Source organism: Canis lupus, chromosome 18 (assembly GCF_048164855.1).
Source record: "Canis lupus baileyi chromosome 18, mCanLup2.hap1, whole genome shotgun sequence".
Taxonomy (NCBI): domain Eukaryota; kingdom Metazoa; phylum Chordata; class Mammalia; order Carnivora; family Canidae; genus Canis; species Canis lupus.
In genome coordinates, this window is record NC_132855.1 from 39697461 (window position 1) to 39717773 (window position 20313).

The 20313-nt window shown below is 40.7% G+C and overlaps 1 protein-coding gene across 3 annotated transcripts in view; it reads left to right on the plus strand.

The window, feature by feature from the left end:
• Nucleotides 1–20313, plus strand: part of SLC25A13 (solute carrier family 25 member 13) — a 185332-nt gene that overhangs the window by 143906 nt on the left and 21113 nt on the right. For all 3 annotated transcript variants that reach the window (XM_072784069.1, XM_072784070.1, XM_072784071.1), the window contains one exon: nt 5928–6068. In XM_072784069.1, coding sequence (XP_072640170.1) covers nt 5928–6068 — 141 coding nt within the window. The remainder of the gene's footprint in view (nt 1–5927; nt 6069–20313) is intronic.

The following is a 20313-nucleotide window of genomic DNA, read 5'->3' on the forward strand; positions in this document are numbered from 1 at the left end:
TTGATCTTGGATGGGAAGGGCATTTGTGTTGCTTTCCTCATAGCAGTCTTGCTACCTGGTCAGAAGAATGCGCACTGTGCCTCTTTTTCAGCAGTGGGGAACTTTTGTGCTACACCCAACCTAGCCTCTGTCTCCGTTCCTTTTGTGACCCATGGTGCTCATTTCCAAAATGATTTGCTAGTGTTGGGGGCAGTCCACACCTGAATGTAAGTGCAGAAACCAGTCCCATCGACAGAGTATGGTGAATGCTGTGCTAGTTATCTAGCCATTGCCATTTAACCAGCACCTGTAACAGGACCGGATTAACCATTTTTCAGTAACAAGTATTTTAGAATTAGAAGGACTCTCCAGCTCCTAAATTTTATTTGGAACCTGCTCTCCTCCTACCACACATGCACAGGAAGGTGCCATCTGCAGGGGTAACCCTAGTGTTTAGAGTTACGTTTGGGGACAGGCCCCAATGGTCTTCAGCCATCCTCTCTCATAGTCTCCTGCATGCCACATGCAAGCAACTGGTTGGTCCTGCTGTGCTGCCAGGATATGCAGTGATAAGTAGTGTGTGTGTCTGGCTTCCAGCAGGTCTGCTTTGAATACAGGCTGCACCTCACTAGCTTTGTGATCCCTGGCAGGTTACATAAGCTCCTTCACCCTTTCAGTCTCATTTTGCTCACTTACAGAACTGGCATAATATTACCCTCCTTATATTATGAGGATGGGCCAAAGGGGAGAATTCTTACAAAGCTCTTAGCATAATGCTGGTACCTAGTAAGCACCCTAAATGCTAGTGGATGATAATGTTGATCTCATCATAATTATCATTCTTATTAAAATTTCACTGTACAGATGTGGTGCTGGGTCTCTGCCCTGTAAGTGTGGCAGGCCCTTGTCACCGTGCCTTTGCGCCATTCTCTGCCTGGATTAGCTAAATCCTAATTGCACGCAGTCACCAGCTGATGTGTTATTTTCTTATATGCCGTACCACCTCCCCACATTATCCCAGCCAGCAGAAATCTTGCCCTCCTTTGAATTGCCATGGCAATTTGTCTGGACCTTAGCTCTTCTTGTATATTATAATTACCTTCTCCCATGTGCCTTTTTTTTTTTTCCTGTTCATAAGGCATGTATTTATTGGACCCAGTAGAAAATCCTTTGCTTGCTGGCTGTGAGGCCGTGTGGAAATGCTGTATAAGCTTGCTAGCTCTATCACAACAGGGTACCACAGACTGGGTGACTTAAACAACATGAATTTATTTTCTCACATTTGTGAAGGCTAGAAGTCCAAGCTGGTGTCAGCGGGGTTGGTTTCTCTCAAGGCCTCTTTCCTTGGCTTGATGATGGCTGCCTTTTCACTGTGTCCGCTCCTGGTCCTTCTCTGTGCACATTTGTGTCCATATCTCAGTTGCCTCTTACTGAGGTAGGACAGCAGTTATATCAGAGTGAGGTCCACCCATATGACCTTGTCTTAGCTTAACTACCTTTGTAAAGGCCCTAACTACAGTCTCCCTCTGAGCTACTGAGGGTTTTTACTTCAGTAGAGGAGTGTTGTTGGAACACAATTCAGCCCTTAACAGTTTCTTTTATCTTTTATGCCTCAATTTTCTCTTATGTAAAATCTGGAAAAAAATCCCTCTGAGAGGGCCGAAGCTAGGTAACGCATGCACAGCAACACCTCAGTAGCCAATGATGGGTGCTTCATGAATATTTATTACTTCACTCCTATTTCAAGCTCCTTGAGAACGGGAATGCTTTCTCACTCACCTTGTGTCCTTGGAGTTCTTAGGACAAACTTTGAGCACGATTGCTTATAAATATGCGGTGAATATTTATGATGTGAATGAGTCTGCCATGAGTACATGTGTTTCTTTTTAGATGGATCCACATGCTTGGTAGCAACTTAAGGTTTCAGTAAGAAGGAGCATGCCAGGAAACCTGTAGACAAGTCAGTGTGCACACAGTAAATATAATGTGCACACAGAGCCAGTTCCAGTATAGAAAATCTTCACCTGTTCTACTTGCCACAGACTCCGGAAAGTCACAGGGAAGTATTTGTTGACAAAATTCCACAGGCACACACAGCAGCGTCTTTACACAGCCAGGTCTCTCAAGTGGTGAGGGCCACAAAGACATCATATACAATAGGTGTTCCTGTTGGCGGTCCTCAGATTCAGCTCTCTTTCATCTCACAGAGGAGGGACAGGGGTGAGGCACTGTGAATGGACAATAGACCGGGAGTCGGGGGAGCAACAGCCAGCGTGCCGCTCAGTGATCAAGTCATGGCGATGCTCATGATAAGCATCGTCTCTTGGTGCCTTGGAGTCTCTCATTTCCTTCTAGCTTAACTCCAAAGGACTGATTCATCTTCAGAACCTCTGTAATGTGCCACTTTGAGTCTGTAAGCTCTTTCTTTCTGAGCCCACCAGAGGCAAGGAACACATCACTTCTTCTCAGTATCCCTACACTTTCTTTCCACTGTGCCTGTTCCCTGCAGCCATCTGAAGTGGATTTGACTTTTGCATCGTCCTTAGTGATTAGAATTCACTCTGCCGTGCTAAAAGAATTGGTATCTATTGATTGGCTTGGAGTCAGAGAATTGAGTATTAAGTTCTTATTTTGTGTATAACGTGAACTCTTACAAGTATGGAGGATACAGATAAGAGATAGGAGAACAGATAAGACAGCAATTCTGTACCTAACAATTGTACCTTTAACAATGGCACCACTTGGATATGTATAAAAAGTTTGTTGTGAGGTCACATGTAAAACATAAAATTTGCTCTCTGAAAGAAAGTGGAGAACTGGAATTAGAAATCATAGCTATAAGTAAACCTGTCAAGCAGCCTCTCAGAATTCAAAGGGATCGTGGAGGTGACACAGTGAAGTGATTCTCAACTCTCACTGCACATCTTTATCACATAGGAACAGTTTTTGAAAGGGCAGTTGCAGAATTTCTTATTTGTCTAGAATAGGATTTCTAAGTCACTACTTTTCAAAACTCTGCGAGTGACTGTAACATGCAGCCAGGGAGGAGACCCACACATTAGGAGACCTGAAGAGAAACGTGTTTGGAGTCACTACTGTATTTCAAGCACCGTGCTGGCTGCGGTCCATTCGTCATCTCTTTGAGCCTCCTATTAAGTGAGGTGGTTTGATGACTAGGGACTGGGGCTCAGTCTGCACAGGGGATGCACAGCTGCCTCCCTACCCACTGTTGGTAGTGTCTGATGAGTATGCTTTGCGTTCCTGTGCTGTTCTTTTTTTTTTTTTTTTTAATTTTTATTTATTTATGATAGTCACAGAGAGAGAGAGAGAGGCAGAGACATAGGCAGAGGGAGAAGCAGGCTCCATGCACCGGGAGCCCGACGTGGGATTCGATCCCGGGTCTCCAGGATCGCGCCCTGGGCCAAAGGCAGGCGCCAAACCGCTGCACCACCCAGGGATCCCCCCTGTGCTGTTCTTCAAGATCAATGTACGCAGACTGGTTTCCATCTGCCCCTAATAGAGATGGCTCTTACCCACTTTTGAGCTTTTAAAAAATCAGCCTCAGACTGATTCCAACTCAGCAAATCTTCCTCGGCAGTTCTCCGATAAAATGATTTTTTAAATACTTAATTTTTATTCATTTCTGCAACTCAAGAGCTTGGGTCAAGAAGCACCAACACAGTCCTCACCGTGCCATTGGTGCTGTTGCTAAGCCAGATCCATTTCCTCTCTTCCATCGGCCAACCTTAACTCCTTTCATGTCTTGTGGAACAGTTCAGGTGCAAACCCACCCAGTACTGAAGGACCATAGACAGGCTGCAGGTTGGCCTTCCTGCCTACCTGCCAGTCATGGCAGTGTGGGAGCAAAGCATGGCCACAGAGAAGAGGGAGCCACATGTCTGGGTGGACCAGAAGAACACACTGGCCTCTGGCCATGTCCCTTCACGCTCTCCTTCCCACTTTACAAGGGCCTTTCTTGGGCCTTTTCATGACTCCAACCTAGGGTTTTTTTTCTACCAGGATTGTTTGGCCCACCTCCTGACAGTCACCTAGGAGAGCCAAAGGTGATGGGTGAAACCAGGAAATAAAGAGGGGTGGTGAGTGTGACAGTCAAGACACCAGACAGTCCTGCTGCCTTCTAAACAGTTGTTATGTGTGGAGAGAGGGGAAAACTTGGTCTGTTTTTAAGGACAAGTGGGTCTTAAGATACCAAGTTGGTAAAAATTGTAAAGCAGGTTGATTTATAGAGAATTAATGTGTGAACATATTTCTTTGCCTTTTTTGGTTAATATTGGCTATGTATATTAGATAAGTTATGTAGAGGTATTTGTTTTTTCTTTATAGAAGTAATATATGATCTATAGAGAAGAAATAAAAAATATAGCAGAAAAGAAAATAAACCACTTGTAATCCTACCACCTCAACAACACTACACTGGTGTATTCTCTACACAATGGTAAGGGATAATGGGGGGAAAGCTGTACATACATTTAAGCATGAGAGTTTTTGTTTCCCAGTGTATATATTGAACATTTTCCACAATATTTTTATTAGCAGTATAGTATCTCATTGCATGACATACTAAGATTCATATAATTCTTCCTTTTGTGTTGGATATTTACGTTGTGTCTAATTTTTTCCTCCTGGTGTTATAAATTATACTTCCCAGATCATCCTTGTAGCCAGTGTTGATTAGTACTGGCCGTTCTGTGAGGGCACATACATTGGTTAGTGGTATCAGAGGATCTAGCAAGAAGATTTGGACAATATTCGTCCAAATTAAGCTTGTTGTTACCATGATGGTACCTTCTGAGTTATAAAATAGCAGCACCATGTCTGTGGTCTTATGTGGTAACATCACTCTGTAATAAAGATTTTTAACTATACTCTGCATCAACCTTAGTTTGGATAAAATTTTAGTATATTTGTGACAAGGAATAACAATTTCAAGTACAGTGAGAAACTATGTAATTGCTTATAATAAATATAAGCTTAGCTTCAAAATAACTAGCTTAAAATTTCCCTTATAGGGATCCCTGGGTGGTGCAGCGGTTTGGCGCCTGCCTTTGGCCCAGGGCGCCATCCTGGAGACCCGGGATCGAATCCCACGTCGGGCTCCCGGTGCATGGAGCCTGCTTCTCCCTCTGCCTGTGTCTCTGCCTCTCTCTCTCTCTGTATGACTATCATAAATAAATAAAAATAAATTTTAAAAAAATTTCCCTTATAGTCCACTTTAAAGATTTCCACTGTTGATCTTGATGGTGGGGCACCCAGCCGCTGCTGGAATGAAATAACACACATTGCTCAAAGTTTGGGCCATAATTCATTTAATGCATATTTTTACTACTTGGACATTTATCTTATATGAAAAGAGCAATCTATACACAGGTAATGCATAAATAAAATTATAAGGATATGCAACTCCATAAAATGGTGTTTGATGATGGACCTGATTTTTTAAGGGAAGAAACAATAGCTTTCATCTAAGTTTATATGTTTTCTGGCAATTCTTGAATCACTGCTAGAAGTCCATCATGGGGGGGAGCCTTTGTCCTCGCTGTCTCCTAGTCTGACAAGCAGGTGCCTCTTTATTTGGATATTTTTTAATTTTCATTTTATTGTTGCTTTTGTGCCCTTGGCTTTGAGTCCTGTGACGGCAGCTGTGCTTCAGAGCATCTTTGTCATTCCCATGCAAGGACTTTGGGGAGGCAGGAGACGTCTGTCTCTGCCCTTTTCCCTCTTTCAGCCTCTGAGTGAGGGAAATAGGACATTGGTAATCAGAACCTCCTTGGCTGTAACTGTATTTTGATTCAAACTTGTCACTGTCTTGACTGAAACTACAGTCTCTTGAAGATAGAATATTCTGAGCTCTGTGGAGGATGATCCCTCCCCTCTTCCTGACCCTTCCCCTCCTTTGGTCCTAAGTCTTTACTTTTTCTCTCTTTTAGGCAGGAGGCTCCCAGGTGATTTTCACAAATCCTTTGGAAATCGTCAAGATCCGTTTGCAAGTGGCTGGAGAGATCACCACTGGTCCCCGAGTCAGTGCCCTGTCTGTTGTAAGGGACCTGGGGTTCTTTGGGATCTACAAGGTAACTTCCCTTTTAGTTATTTATTTGATTCTGGGTTCACTTACTAAATTATAGAATGGAGTAAACTATGTAAATAAACTTCTCATTATCGGAGAAGGACAAACATTATATGTTCTCATTCATTTGGGGAATATAAATAATAGTGAAAGAGAATAGAAGGGAAGGGAGAAGAAATGGGTAGGAAATATCAGAAAGGGAGACAGAACATAAAGACTCCTAACTCTGGGAAATGAACTAGGGGTGGTGGAAGGGGAGGAGGTGGGGGGGTGAATGGGTGACGGGCACTGAGGGGAGCACTTGACGGGATGAGCACTGGGTGTTATTCTGTATGTTGGCAAATTGAACACCAATAAAAAATAAATTTATTATTAAAAAAACTTTAAAAAAATAAAATAAACTTCTCATTAGCATGAAATTGATTCCTCATGTTCCTCACGTTTAGCAGTACCTAAAGATGTTCTGCTGGGACCCATAGAGTCACCTTCATGGCCATTGTCAGAAAGCCATGCTTGAAATACACTAATCATGGATTAACTGTGATATGAATGATGCCCAGCCGTGTAGTTCTTTGGAGCAACAATGGCTGGAACTTTATTTGGGTTTATTATTAGTACAAAAACCTAATTCTCAGTGCTGCCCTCTGTGAAGGACAGATGCAAGGATCGATACCAGGGTACTGTTTTCTGGATAGACTGAGCTCAGTTCAAGGAAAAGCCTGTACCAGATGGAGAATTTATTTTCTGATCCTGTACATTCTGGCCCTGTCCATATGTATGCTTGTCATAATCATTTTGAATCTTAAACCATTTTTCCTTTTTTAAAAAAATTTTAAACCATTTTTCATTTAGAAAGCAGTTTTCGGGATCCCTGGGTGGCGCAGCGGTTTGGCGCCTGCCTTTGGCCTAGGGCGCGATCCTGGAGACCCAGGATCGATTCCCACGTCGGGCTCCCGGTGCATGGAGCCTGCTTCTCTCTGCCTGTGTCTCTGCCTCTCTTTCTCTCTCTGTGACTATCATAAATAAATAAAAATTAAAAAAAAAAAAAAAAAAGAAAGCAGTTTTCCAGAATAATTGCAAAACTAACCTTAGAGAAAATTCTGGAAATGTGTTATTTATAGTCCTCTACCAAAAAGTCAAATTGGAATGTGAGAATTAGCTTCATATATGCCCAGCCATAAAGCTTTATCAACCATAAGTTGTTTACCATTTTTCAATAAGAAGGTTAAAAAAATTTTTTTCACAGCCAACTTGACTGTGTAAACAGTTTACTTGACTAAGTAAACCTTTAGAGATAAATAAACCTGAAGTCAGATGTTTACTTAAAATAGGTTTCATTTATTTTCCCATAAATATATAAAATCCCATCATAAGAGTTTTGAATCAGTGTTTTGATCACCGCTTTTTGAATCAGCCATTCACAAGGTCTTGGAGAGTACATTGTGTTCATTTTTATCCCACGCTGGCGAGGTGAAGCACTTTTGGACTCCATGTGCAGTATTGTCCCTGGAAACTATCCCACAGACACTTAACATTAGTACAGTTGTTTCTTTTTTTCCTATTCCCAGTTCATCCTGAAAGGACATCCCTGGTCCCATAATGTAACAACCTATATTGCTTTTGAGAGCAAACTTTAAATGCCTTGTTTTGACATCCAGCACAGCATCTGTGAGATCCTACCCCCAGGAATATTTTTTAACCTTTTTTTTTTAAGTCAAGTTTTTGCAGGCAATCTTGGTAAACATCTAGTGTTAGTAATAACTGAGGTTGTTTCAGAAGAATCTGCCCTTCCCCAGATGCCACTCTGTACTTCTCAAGGTGAAGTGATTGGAAAAGTATCCCATGATCCGAGACTCTGTTAGAATTGAATATAATGCAACACCTTCTTTTCTGGGGTTCATTCCAGGGGGAAGAACTTCCCTTATATTTAAGCAGATGTGGTGTTTAGGAATAAACACGCCGGTTTTTTAAGTAGCACTACAGATTCTCCATGTGTGACTGTGCCTAGAGCACACTGTTAGAGCTGTTTCGGTTCCCAGATTATTATCCAGCTGCACAAGGACTAGCCATATTGTCACGAAGCATAGCATTGATAAATTTGAAGAAAAATCATCTTTTCTAAATTTTTAGGCTCTTTGCAGACTGTAACACAATGAGGCAGCATGTCATTCTGACAAGATGCCAGGCAGTCTTTCAGCGGGCTGTCTGGTGAAAAGCACTTAGGTACTGTGGCAATGACTGCTATCGAAATGTCTCGAAAGATAAAATGGTAAAAACTTGTTTGCTGACACAGAAACGGAGACTGTTAAACTACCTGCAAATGATAGGAGACTGAGAGCCCTTTCCATCTTCACAGCATTTCAAAACCCAAATCCCCTGTAACACCCCTTAGGAGAAGTCAGGCTCCTGCTTTCACGGTTAGAACAGAGGCCGCTGAGGGATGGTATCTGTGCTGACATTGAGGCTCAGAAGTTGCTTTTGAAAGTTCCACTTTTATGCTATGATTGCTTTCCTGAAATGAGCAGGACCGCTCAAGTTTGAGCAAGAGACCTCTCCTATATAAAGTTAGTTTAATTACTAGCCTGGTGGTTTAATCTAGTTCAGAGGCATTCCACAGGGCTTGCTGCCGCCTTACAAAAAGCCTTACAAAACGCCGCTTTTGGTGTATTGGTAATTACCAAGTGAGGTCACTAACACTTTGGGCTTCTGGAAACTTGGTTTCCATACAAGAGACTGACTTGGCAGTCTCCTCCTTTCTGCGGGTCATTGGTGTCATCGGCTACATTGGCCGAGACTGAGTCTAGACCTCCCTTACTTAGCAGAGTTCACCTCTCTGCTGAGTCTGCGCCTCCTGTATTACCGCCCTGATGGTGTGTGTCCCAGCTCCCAGCCTCAGGTGTTGTTTCTTGGGAATATCTCTCCTCCTCTGGGCTGGCTCACCTCACCCACCCCCACCCCCACCCCACCCCCCATCAGAGGTCATTTAGCAATTCAAGATCCATCCCTGTCAGGCATTTCTGCCTGGTTTAATGTGATTTTGCTTCAGGATAGCGCTTTTCATTGATAAAAGTTTTCTGTTTCTGGTCTTAGTTGAGTAGAAAAATGCAAATGACCTGGAGTGACCTAATACTTTAGAACTTAGTATGTGTCCCTGCAGGTGGATCTTTAAAGAGAGAACTACCATCCCGGCTGACTGGTAATCTGCCTTGTCTTTCCCTTGGGTCTTTTGTTGGCTGTTGTTAACATGACAATATGGGACCCAGGAGGGGAGCTTGCTGAGTGGCTCTGCCTGTGTGATTAGGCCTGCTGTTTAACCTCACCAAAATTGGACTAACCTGTCTTGCTATTTTTCTCCTGAATTGACTTGCAAAATACCCAACTATTCTGTGACTTCTCAGTAAATGGTAATTAGAATATTTGCTTTAGAAATACATTTACACCTGAAAAAAAAAAAAAGTGGATGTGGTAAACATTTCACATTCCTGAGGTCAGAAATAGTTTAGAGCAGATATAGTGAACTCTGCAAACAAAGCCCCCCTCTTTTGGTAACATTGAGAGAGACTGAGTCGGTGTGCAGCCCAGGTAGGTGATTGAAGTCAAGGCAGGATAATTGACTGCCACTGAAAGAGCTATTTGAATATAATGTGGCTTTATTTATTTTTTTACACAAAACTTGCAACATGTACTACTTTTCTAAAGAACATATGAGATTGCATTTCCCTATCCCTACATAAATTTTATTTTACTCTGTAAGCCCCTGAAGCATTAGTAAAATAAACTGTTACAAAAAAGAAAGTGGTATATGTCTTTTGAATGGTACCTTTTCCATGGGAGCCAACGGAGAGCTTTGATTACACTGTAGGAAGGGAGGGAAACAACATCATTTCACATTAAATGGCAGCACAGCTGATAGAGGCTAAAAAGATGCTTCCTTAATCAGTGGACCAGTTCACGTCTCGTTTTGAGGACAAAAACACAGTCACAGAAATGGTGACAGCCAGGGCAGCAAGCATTGTCAAAAATTGCTTTCAGATTGTGTAATCACAAATTAACGCATTGGCTCTCCCCTGGAAGGTGGTCACTTAGGGACATGGGCTGTATCTAGTGTGTTCTAACCAAAGGCATTTGTTCCATTGCATTTAACAGTGCTCAGATATATGTTTCATCCACATGCATGCATGTCGTGTACGTGTGTTCACTCATGGAGTGTGTATAAGTGAGCCATTGGAGCTAACTTCTGTCCATAAAACCAGAAAGCAAGTAATAATATATTGGATACATTCTTTTTTATTCTGCTAGTAGTCTCAAAGAGATGTTTGTGTGTTTTAAAAGTTAAAATACAAGTTTATGTTTCAAAAAAATAAAATAATTCACAAAGGTATGTGAAAAAGTAAGATTCTCTATACGGTTTCCTTTTCTCTCCAGAAGATAATCACTCTTTGTTTCTTATATATCCTTAAGAAAAGAAAGCCTTTCTGTTTACATCAATATTTACCTCTCTTCTCCCTTCCTCTTTTTCTCTCTGTATATCACAAATTGTATCAATATCAATGTTGTGTGTCTGTGTGTTTAACACAAATAGAATATTTCTAAATACACAATAGATCTTTTTTTTTTTAAAGATTTTATTTATTCATCCATGAGAGACACCGAGAGAGGCAGAGACACAGGCAGAGGGAGAAGCAGGCTCCACGCAGGGAGCCTAACGCGGGACCTATCCCTGGTCTCCAGGATTATGCCCTGGGCTGAAGGCAGCACTAAATCACTGAGCCACCGGGCTGCCCACCCACCCACCCCCATTTTTTTTAATTGAACTGTAGTTGGCATACAATGTTACATGAATTTCAAGTGCATACAATATACTTTAAAGCTTTTTCCTCTTTTAATAGCTGTGTAAAATTTTTTTCTTGAGTTTTTCTAAGCAGTTTCCTATTGTTGGGTGTTTGTGTTGTTTCCAGTTTGAGGATATAAGCAATGACAAAGTGAATATCCCTGCAGTATATCTTGACCTACTTTTGTAAGTATATACAAACGATAAATTCATAGCAATGAAGATGTTTAGGTCAAGGGGCATGTGCATTATTTTAGTGTTAATAGATTTTGTCAAGTTATATCAGTTTATCGATTTGAGCTTGAGAACATACGAGTACATAATAATTACTCAATTTAGCAGCTTTTAAAAATTTCTATTTTTATGAGTTCATGGCCCCACCTGAAGAAAACAGTTGTCCTGTCATTACTTGGAGGACAATCGCTTTGTGTGAATTTTCTAACACCAAGGACCATTACATGGTTTTGCAGCCACCATGGTCATAGTTCTCACTCTCTTACTTCTCCCACGTTTTATCTTTGCTCTGGGCCTCTGTAAAAGCCTCCTCATGGGTTTATTCCTTTTGATTCTTGACTCTGCTAAATCTATTGTCCCTAGAGTTGATCTGTTTAAAATGTAAATCAGGGGATCCCTGGGTGGCGCAGCGGTTTGGCGCCTGCCTTTGGCCCAGGGCGCGATCCTGGAGACCCGGGATCAAGTCCCACGTCGGGCTCCCGGTGCATGAAGCCTGCTTCTCCCTCTGCCTGTGTCTCTGCCTCTCTCTCTCTCTCTCTCTCTCTCGTGACTATCATAAATAAATAAATAAATAAATAGATAGATAGATAGATAGATAGATAAAATGTAAATCAGATTAGTTGATTGTGAATGCACTCAACACACTTCTAATGAAAGCTGATTGTTCTGATAGGTTAGGATGTGGCTGTGAAGAGTCACATCCCTGCTCAGGGTTTGGTGGGTAGAAAAAGTCAGCCATCAAGAAGTGGGGGGGATGGACACAGGGGCAAAGGGGAGTGGGAAGTACACCTTCCAGTTACAGAATGAGTCAGCCCCAGGGATAAAAAGCACAGCGTAGGAAATAGAGGTGGTGGTATTTTAACAGTGTTGTCTGGTGACAGCTGGCAGCTACACTTGTAAGCACAACACATAGAGACTTTGAATCACTATGTTGTACACCTGAAACTAGTGTAACATTGTGTCAGCTATGCTCAAACAGAGATAACAATAAAAAAACCCAAGTCTGATATCAGGTACTGCTAAGAACCTTGAAGAAAAGGAGGCAGGTGAGAGTGCGTAGAAGGGCCAAGGCAAGATAGGATTGGGAGGGAGGTAGCATTTTAATAGGGTCAACACGGAAGCCTCTCACATGAGATGATACTTGAGCAGAAACAAGAGGAAATGAGAAGTAAGTGTACCGTCAGAAACCATGTCTCCCTGCTGAAAAACCATCCAACAGCTTCCTGCTGCACTTAGGATAGAATCCCTGTGGCCCTATCTATCTCCTCTACCCTCCATTTTGTACCATACTCTGCTAGCTACACTGGCTGCTTTTCTTTCATTCAGATATTCCAAGTTTACCCCCTGTTGCTTTTCTGTCTGCCTAAAGGTTCTTCCCTTCACATCTTAGGTCAGCAGAGGATTGCTCAGAAAGACAGCCAGGTCACTCCCTGTGCCAGGGTCCTCTTCCAGTTCTGTCCAGAGCACCCGGCACCATCTGCTGGTTATATATGTGGGTGTGTGTGTGCGACCTACCTTATTCAATGCTGCTTATAACAGTTTCTGCACATAAACAGACATTTAATAAATATTTGTTGAGCAAATGAATGGCAAGCAAAAGCCAGGTGTCTCCAAGTTATAAATAAGGATATTAGAGCACAGAAAGTCAGTGAATTGGCAAGTAATGACCAAAGATTATGATATTGAATGTAAAGAAAGCAGCTAATTATTCAAGAACTTGCTTTGTCATTTCTGGAGGCATCCATTCCTTCATCCAGCAAGCTCTGCCCTGGACCCTGGGGATATAAACATAAATTTTAAAAAATGAATGGTTTTATAAGAAGTTTACCATCTCATTGGGGCAGTCAGGTAAAAAGATGTTTGGAATACAGCGTGGCTGGGAAGGGCTGTCAGGGGCATAGACAGGGCTCTAGGGGAGGTAGGGGTGACTTGGTGGCAAGGTCAAGAAGGATTTCTGAAGAGGGGGAAGTAGCCTTAAAGGATGAGTCATTATTTACCAGTAGAAGGCAAAGACAAATGGCATGATGAGGTTTGTGTTCGAAGAAGGGTAATTCAGTTTCAGTGTGGACAGTGCTGCATAGGAGGTCCAGACTGAAGGCTGGGTGCTTGTTAGGTGGATCTTGGTGGTGGATTGCAGGGAAGAGGGGTGGAATTAACCTAATGTAGGGTTTGATGTTGGAGAGAGAGGGGATATATGTGGATGAGGGTTTTGTTTTTGTTTTTGTTTTTTTTAATCAGTTTAAAATCTATGTTTGGTTTAAACATGTATTTTGTATCACTTTTTTATCTACAGTGAGAGGGGATACATATATATATTTTAAAGATTTTATTTATTCATTCATCAGAGACACAGAGGGAAACACATAGGCAGAGGGAGAAGCAGGTTCCCTGTGGGGAGCCTGATGCGGGACTGGATCCCAGGACCCCGGGACCATGACCTGAGCCAAAGGCAGACACTCAACCACTGAGCCACCTAGATGCCCCAGAGGGGATATATTTGAAAGATGTTTGATAGTCTCACAAAGTCTTAGAAAGTGTGGCAGGGTGAAAAGTAAAGAAGATTAAAAGGTGGCTCCCAGGTTTTTGGCTTGAGCAACATGGCTAGATGGCAATATCATACATTATAGAAATTTTTAATATATAAGAAGCTGCAGAAACTTTATAAGACCATCTACCTGGTGTTACCTTTCTAATTGAGAAGAGAATTTAACTTGATAACTTAGTAGGTAGGGATGAGGTGAAGGCTAACACTGTCTCCTGACTCCTCTGTGTGGCATTTGCCCTAATCTCCGTTTGCCTTACTAAGCGTAGGACCAGAGACTTATCAGAGGGCTGGGACCAGGAATGATCTGCACGCATGAAGCCAGGAGAGGGAGGGAGTAAGATCTCCAAGTTGATGGGGCACCAATGATGGAACTCCGAGATCACCTGCCTTTAGGTGGCAGAAGGAAGAATGAGTAGAAAAACTAGAAGCAGCTGTCAGGTAGAGAAGTAAAATGAACAGTTGTTAAAAGGAGTTAGTGGAGGGATAAAGTACAGGCAGGGGAGGAAGAGGTGAGTAGTATCAAGTGCAGCAGAAACCAACTAGGATAAAAGCCCAAGAAAAAGTCTTTGATGTAAAAGGTGGGGGTCAGTGGTTATCTTTAAGAAATCAATTTAAGAAGAATGGCAGAAGTAGAAACATAATGAGAAAATACTAGCAGCTACAGACCATTCAACTTAAAGGTTTTACTGTGAAAGGAAAAAAGAAGGGAAAGAGTATAGCAACTGGAAGAAAAAGTAGAGTTGAAGAATATTAGGGGAGAGAGGAAGTTGAGAAAGTTATTGTGTTCTCAATTCTGTTGTGAGAACCATACCTATCTCTAGACATAAGAAAAAGAATCACTGAAGATAGAAAGATTTGAAGCATCTGAAGATAGCAAGAATGAATGTGGTGCTAGAATTTTCAGGAGAGGCAGTAGAGACAGAGTCCAGCCTTAGAAGATTGTGTGTGTGTGAATGTGTATGTATGTCTGGGCGTGCGCACACACATATACATGTATGTGCACAGTGCATAGAAGCTTACTGGAGCTCGTGTTTTTTGAGTGCTTATCAATAATGCCAGGCCCTATGCTTAAAGCTCTATATTATGTGATGTCATTTAATCCTAACTACAGCCAAAGAGGCAGATAGTAGGTTTTGTTTTGTTTTGTTTTTTAGCTCCAAGTTACAGCTGAGGAAAAGGAGTCTTGTTGGATTTAGGTAATTTGTCTAAGGTCACAGACCTCGTAAGTAAGTAGGAGGCTGGGTTTCTAACTCAATACAATCTCTCTTTGAAACCTGACCTATCACATAAAGATATATTGAGCCAGATAGTAGAGAGAACATGCCTGGATAGTTAGGGGAAGTTTGAAAACAAGGTTATATACTGAGCATAGACAGTGAGCAGCAGTTGGCAGGTTTAGTGTCATTGTCAACAGTGAGAATGGAAGTGGAAAGAACTGAAATGGCACTGAGCATAGTAGCATGGATAGCATAGGCCAGGGCAGTTAGATTACTGTTCTTCCTAATTGTTTTTAGTACCCAGCGCTATTTCAATATGGTAGATACTCTAGGAGAATGACTTCAAGTTACTCTGTTTTGTTTTTTAGAATAACAACATGTTTAGATCTCTGTATCAGCTCTTTAAATTATAGAAATTAAAATTATTTTATCCATTTTGGAGCAAGAGGGCCCTTTTATTTGTTTTAACTCTCATATTAACCAGAATAGCAACGCACATCACATATTCTGTGCAGAAAGTCAGGTAACCTGTCAGTGACACCATATTGCTGTTCAAATGGTATGTTTGTGTTCATTGAAAAATAACTCTGTGCCTTCCTGATAGCTTTGTCAAAAATATCTTTGATGAAGATGAAAATTTTAGATATCTTATCTCTAAAAGGCAAAATTTTAGAAATTCAGAAGAGAGGACAGCGGTTGAGTGTCTGCCTTCAGCTCAGGGCATGATCCTCCGTCCGGGGAGCAAGGGCTCAAGCTCCCTGCATGGAGCCTGTTCCTCCCTCTGCCTGTGTCTCTGCCTCTCTCTGTGTCTCATGCATAAATAAAATAAAATAAAATAAAATAAAATAAAATAAAATAAAATAAAAGAAATTCAGAAGAGTATATCAAACACCTCAAGGGGCCAGGTTTTGTATCTAATGTAGTGTGAACTTGAGAATAATACTGGAAGTCATAGGATATTGTTCGTATTATGCTTAAAGGTTGTATTAAAGGAAGACAGACTGGAAAAAAAAAAGACTTTTTAAATCTTCCTATCCCTGTGTTTTAGAAACATCATCTTTACAAAGAGGATAGTTATAGTACCAACTAGTTCATAGGATTGTTGTTAGAAGAGGTGCCTGGGTGGCTAGAGGTTGAATGTCTGCCTTTGGCTCAGGTTGTGGTCCCAGGGTCCTGGGATCAAGTCCCACATCGGTTCCCCGCATGGATCAAGTCCCACATCGGTTCTCCCTCTGCCTGTGTCTCTGCCTCTCTCTCTGTGTCTCTCATGAATAAAATAAATAAAATCTTAAAAAAAAAAAAAAAAAGTGTTGTGGGATTTACAAAAATAATGCATGTAAAGGACAAAGGTAGATCTTAGCATATAGTTTGCATGATGTGTTATTATTATTATTTTTTAAGATTTTATTTATTTATTCCTGAGAAACACACAGAGAGAGGCAGAGACATAGGCAGAGGGAGAATTAGGCTCCCTGTGGGGAGCCCGATGGCCGGACTCCATCTTGGGATCACGGCCTGAGCCGAAAGCAGAAGCTCAACCACTGAGCCACCCAGGTGCCCCTGTTACTTATTATTAATTTTAAATAATAGAATGTCAACTAATGGATTCTTGTAAAAATACCTCGTTCTTTCCTCTCTGTTCCAGTCCTGGGTAATTTCTGATGTGTGGTCAATAGCTGTCTCTAGGTAAGCATTCTTCTTTGGATTTTGGAAGAGCAAATAAGAGGAAACACCTAGAAAAATATTTTGTGTGGAAAATACTGTCCAAAGGAGTTGGGTGTGCTAAGGGGACTAGAAAAGATTCTTAAAAATATTAGAAAATGACTAAATTGTATAATAACACTGTATGTTAACTATATTTGGAATTAAAATTTAAAACTTTAAAAGAAAATAAAAATTAAAAACATTAGAAAATGGTTATTTTTTAAATTATTTTTTCATTTCTTCACCAAATATTTGTTTAGAGCTAACACTCACTAGGACCTAGAGTTACAGAGTGAATATGGTATCATTATTGCCTTTAAAGTGACCAGCGTTAAGGGAGGTGAGAGAGTATAAACATAGAGTGCCATAGTTCTTCAGTGATGTGTGCCACAATGATTTTTGTTTTGTTTTCGAGAGGAAGAGAGGGGATGGCAGAGGGAGAGGGATAGAGAGAATCCCAAGCAGGCTCCACAGAGCCTGACACAGGACTTGATATCATAACCCTGAGATCATTACCTGGGCCAAAATAAAGAGTCAGACACTTAACCTAACAGAGCCACACAGGCACCCCATGTTTCTTAAAAAATTATTTTAGGAGGCAAGATAGTTTTTAAAAGAAGAAAATTTAGACATAAAAGAGAATAATAAAATGTTGATCTCCTAGTCCCATGCCACAGATAACCTATCTTTCCAGAGGCGAACATTTTTATCAAGTTAGTGTTTTGTTCTTTTGCTGAAGTTTCTTACTGAGTACCTGCAGAATTAGTTTTAACACAACAGTTTGTTTATTTTAATTAAACTTTTGAAATGTAATACGTAGCCTTTCATGTTTAACATTATTGAATGTGATGCTACTTACTAATCCATTGCTAATAGAGTGCTCTAAATATGTTGTCTGGTTTCTCATTGTGATGGAGGTATTCATTTAAAAGGTATCCAATTTAAAAAAATATTTATTGGGCAGCCCCAGTGGCTCAGCGGTTTAGTGCCGCCTTTAGCCCAGGGTGTGATCCTGGAGACCCGGGGTCAAGTCCCACATCAGGCTCCCTGCATGGAGCCTGCTTCTCCCTCTGCCTGTGTCTCTGCCTCTCTCTCTCTCTCTCTCTCTCTCTCTCTCTCTCTCTCTCGTCTCTCATAAATAAATAAATAAATAAATAAATAAATAAATAAATAAATAAATAAATATTTCTAAAAAATAAATAATAAATAAAATTTTTAAAAAATTTATTGATTGTAAAATTAAGGAGATTAGGTGACAGCCAAAAAGTCCCATGTGGGGTATGATCAATTTAGCAAACCAGTATAAATTTTCTGGTAGGATTAGGTCTTTTGCCAAATAAAAGATTGGCTCCTACCCTGGTAAATATAGAACTCCTCTACTGTGATTCGGGTATGAAACCGTATAGGAGTCATACTTCAGCTGCAAGTTGTTTAAGAATATATTAGCTATTTCCATTTTCTGCTGCAACAGGACAGTGTGCTTTTCTTAGATAATGGTAATTACTTTTATATCATAACCTTTTATTGAAGATCTTTTTGCTAAGTAGTATACTGGGTACTTTATGCTAGTCATTGGACCTAAACTGTCATATCACTAAAAAAGTTACTCACATTTAGTAGATGAGGAACTTGAGGTACAGAGATACTAAGAACTTTACCCAACACCAGACAGCTAAGTGGCAGAGCAGTGATCCTACAGTGTCCTGCTCTTAGTGGGGAGTGGCACAATTCAGATGGAGATCTGAATTCTCAGAATATACATTTTGACTATGTGTTTGAACAGTCTACTTCTTCTCTGAAAAGTCATTTTCTTCAGGGAGAGTTGCAAGTAGAAAGGTGGAAGAGAGAATACCCAGCTCCACTAGCTGATCGGCCATAATGGTTGAATGCAGAGAAATGGCCTCCATTGAGTGTGCTGAAGGGGATTGGAATAAGGAACTTTTTTTTCTTTCTCCTTGGACTCAGAGATCTTCATCAAGGAGAAGAAATGAAAAAGGAATTATCACAGATGTGCTTGTGGTTTAAAAAAAAATTTTAAACCAATGAAAACATTCATATTCTATTTCTGACAATTTTGAAATTTTAAGTCTTTGTAGGTTTAAAACTCTGCTTGGTATTTATGGCTATCTCTTATTAGAGCCAAAATTTTGAAATGTTACGTTTTAAATTTTAATCATTATAAATGTTTTTACCCCTTTTAATTTTTTAAGTTTAATTTAAAAAATAAATAAATAAAACCAATGAAAACATTTTCTATTTCTGACAATTTTGAAATTTTAAGTCTTTGTAGGTTTAAAATGCCACCTGGTATTTTTTGTTATCTCTTCTTTTTTTTTTTTAATTTTTTTTATTTATTTATGATAGTCACAGAGAGAGAGAGAGAGAGGCAGAGACACAGGCAGAGGGAGAAGCAGGCTCCATGCACCGAGAGCCCGATGTGGGATTCGATCCAGGGTCTCCAGGATCGCGCCCTGGGCCAAAGGCAGGCACCAATCCGCTGCGCCACCCAGGGATCCCTGTTATCTCTTCTTAAAGTACTTTGCTTGTTTCCTTGTGTGACTTGAGATTTTTAGACTATGAGCTGTTCATTTTCCTTGGAACACTATATATGAAAATTTTTTGATGTCTGGGCTAAAGGTAGGCTCCTTTTTATTTATTTATTTTTTAAATTCTAGTTGACATACAGTTCCACATTGCTTTCAGGAGTAGAGTTCAATGATTCATTATATACATATAACATCCTGTGCTTATCATAACAAGGGTGAAGGTGGGCTCCTTTTGAGAGAGCTTGTGTTTGCTTCTGTCAGGTTCCTGGAGGTAATACCAATTCAAAACTTTGCCAGTTTGAGAGTTTTCATGTTACCCAAGAAATATAAATTCATTATACAACCCCGTGTAAGACAAGCTTAGAATTCCTAATTATTCCCAGGGGAGGATTTTCCCCTTTTCCTTCTCTCATTCTCTAGAACCAAAGCAGTTTTTCTTATGGTCCAGAATGGTAAAAGAAAGCATTTTAATTTTACCCTTACATTGAGGATACAACCCTTTGAGGTCCAGCTTTATGGAAGAGGGATGTTTTTAAGGACCAGAAATTGGATAAGGCAAGAGTGGTCTCTAAAGTAGAGACCTGAAGGAGTTGTTCAGTAACAGGGCTGTTCAATACAAGGTCAGCACCTGAGAGTAAGTACCTCCTTACATATTGTGACCTAGATGCCTCGCTTGACTCAGCTTGACTCACGTTAGTTCTACCCTTTTCTTTTAAACTTAGCACTTCAAGTAGTACCTGCCTGTCCCCTGGGACATCAGCAATTAATGCTCAAATTCAGATGTCTGTCAGGAATCTCTGGGTAGCTCGATGGTTTAGTGCCTGCCTTCGGTCCAGGGCGTGATCCTGGAGTCCCGGGATCGAGTCCCACATCAGGTTCCCTGCATGGAGCTTGCTTCTCCCTCTGCCTGTGTCTCTACCTCTCTCTCTCTCTGTGTCTGTCTCTCATGAATAAATGAATAAAATCTTAAAAAAAAAAAAATTCAGGTGTCTGGCAAATGTCTTGAAGGCAAAAGTCAGCTTTAGGGTTCTGCTTATCTCACCTAAATTTTGGCTTGAATATTCCTTACTAATTCATGAATTTGAAAAGGCTTTTACAAAATAAATTGAAGTACATTACCCAACATTTTTGTTTTCGATGGGATGATCAGCTCAAATATCCTGTCTGCCAAT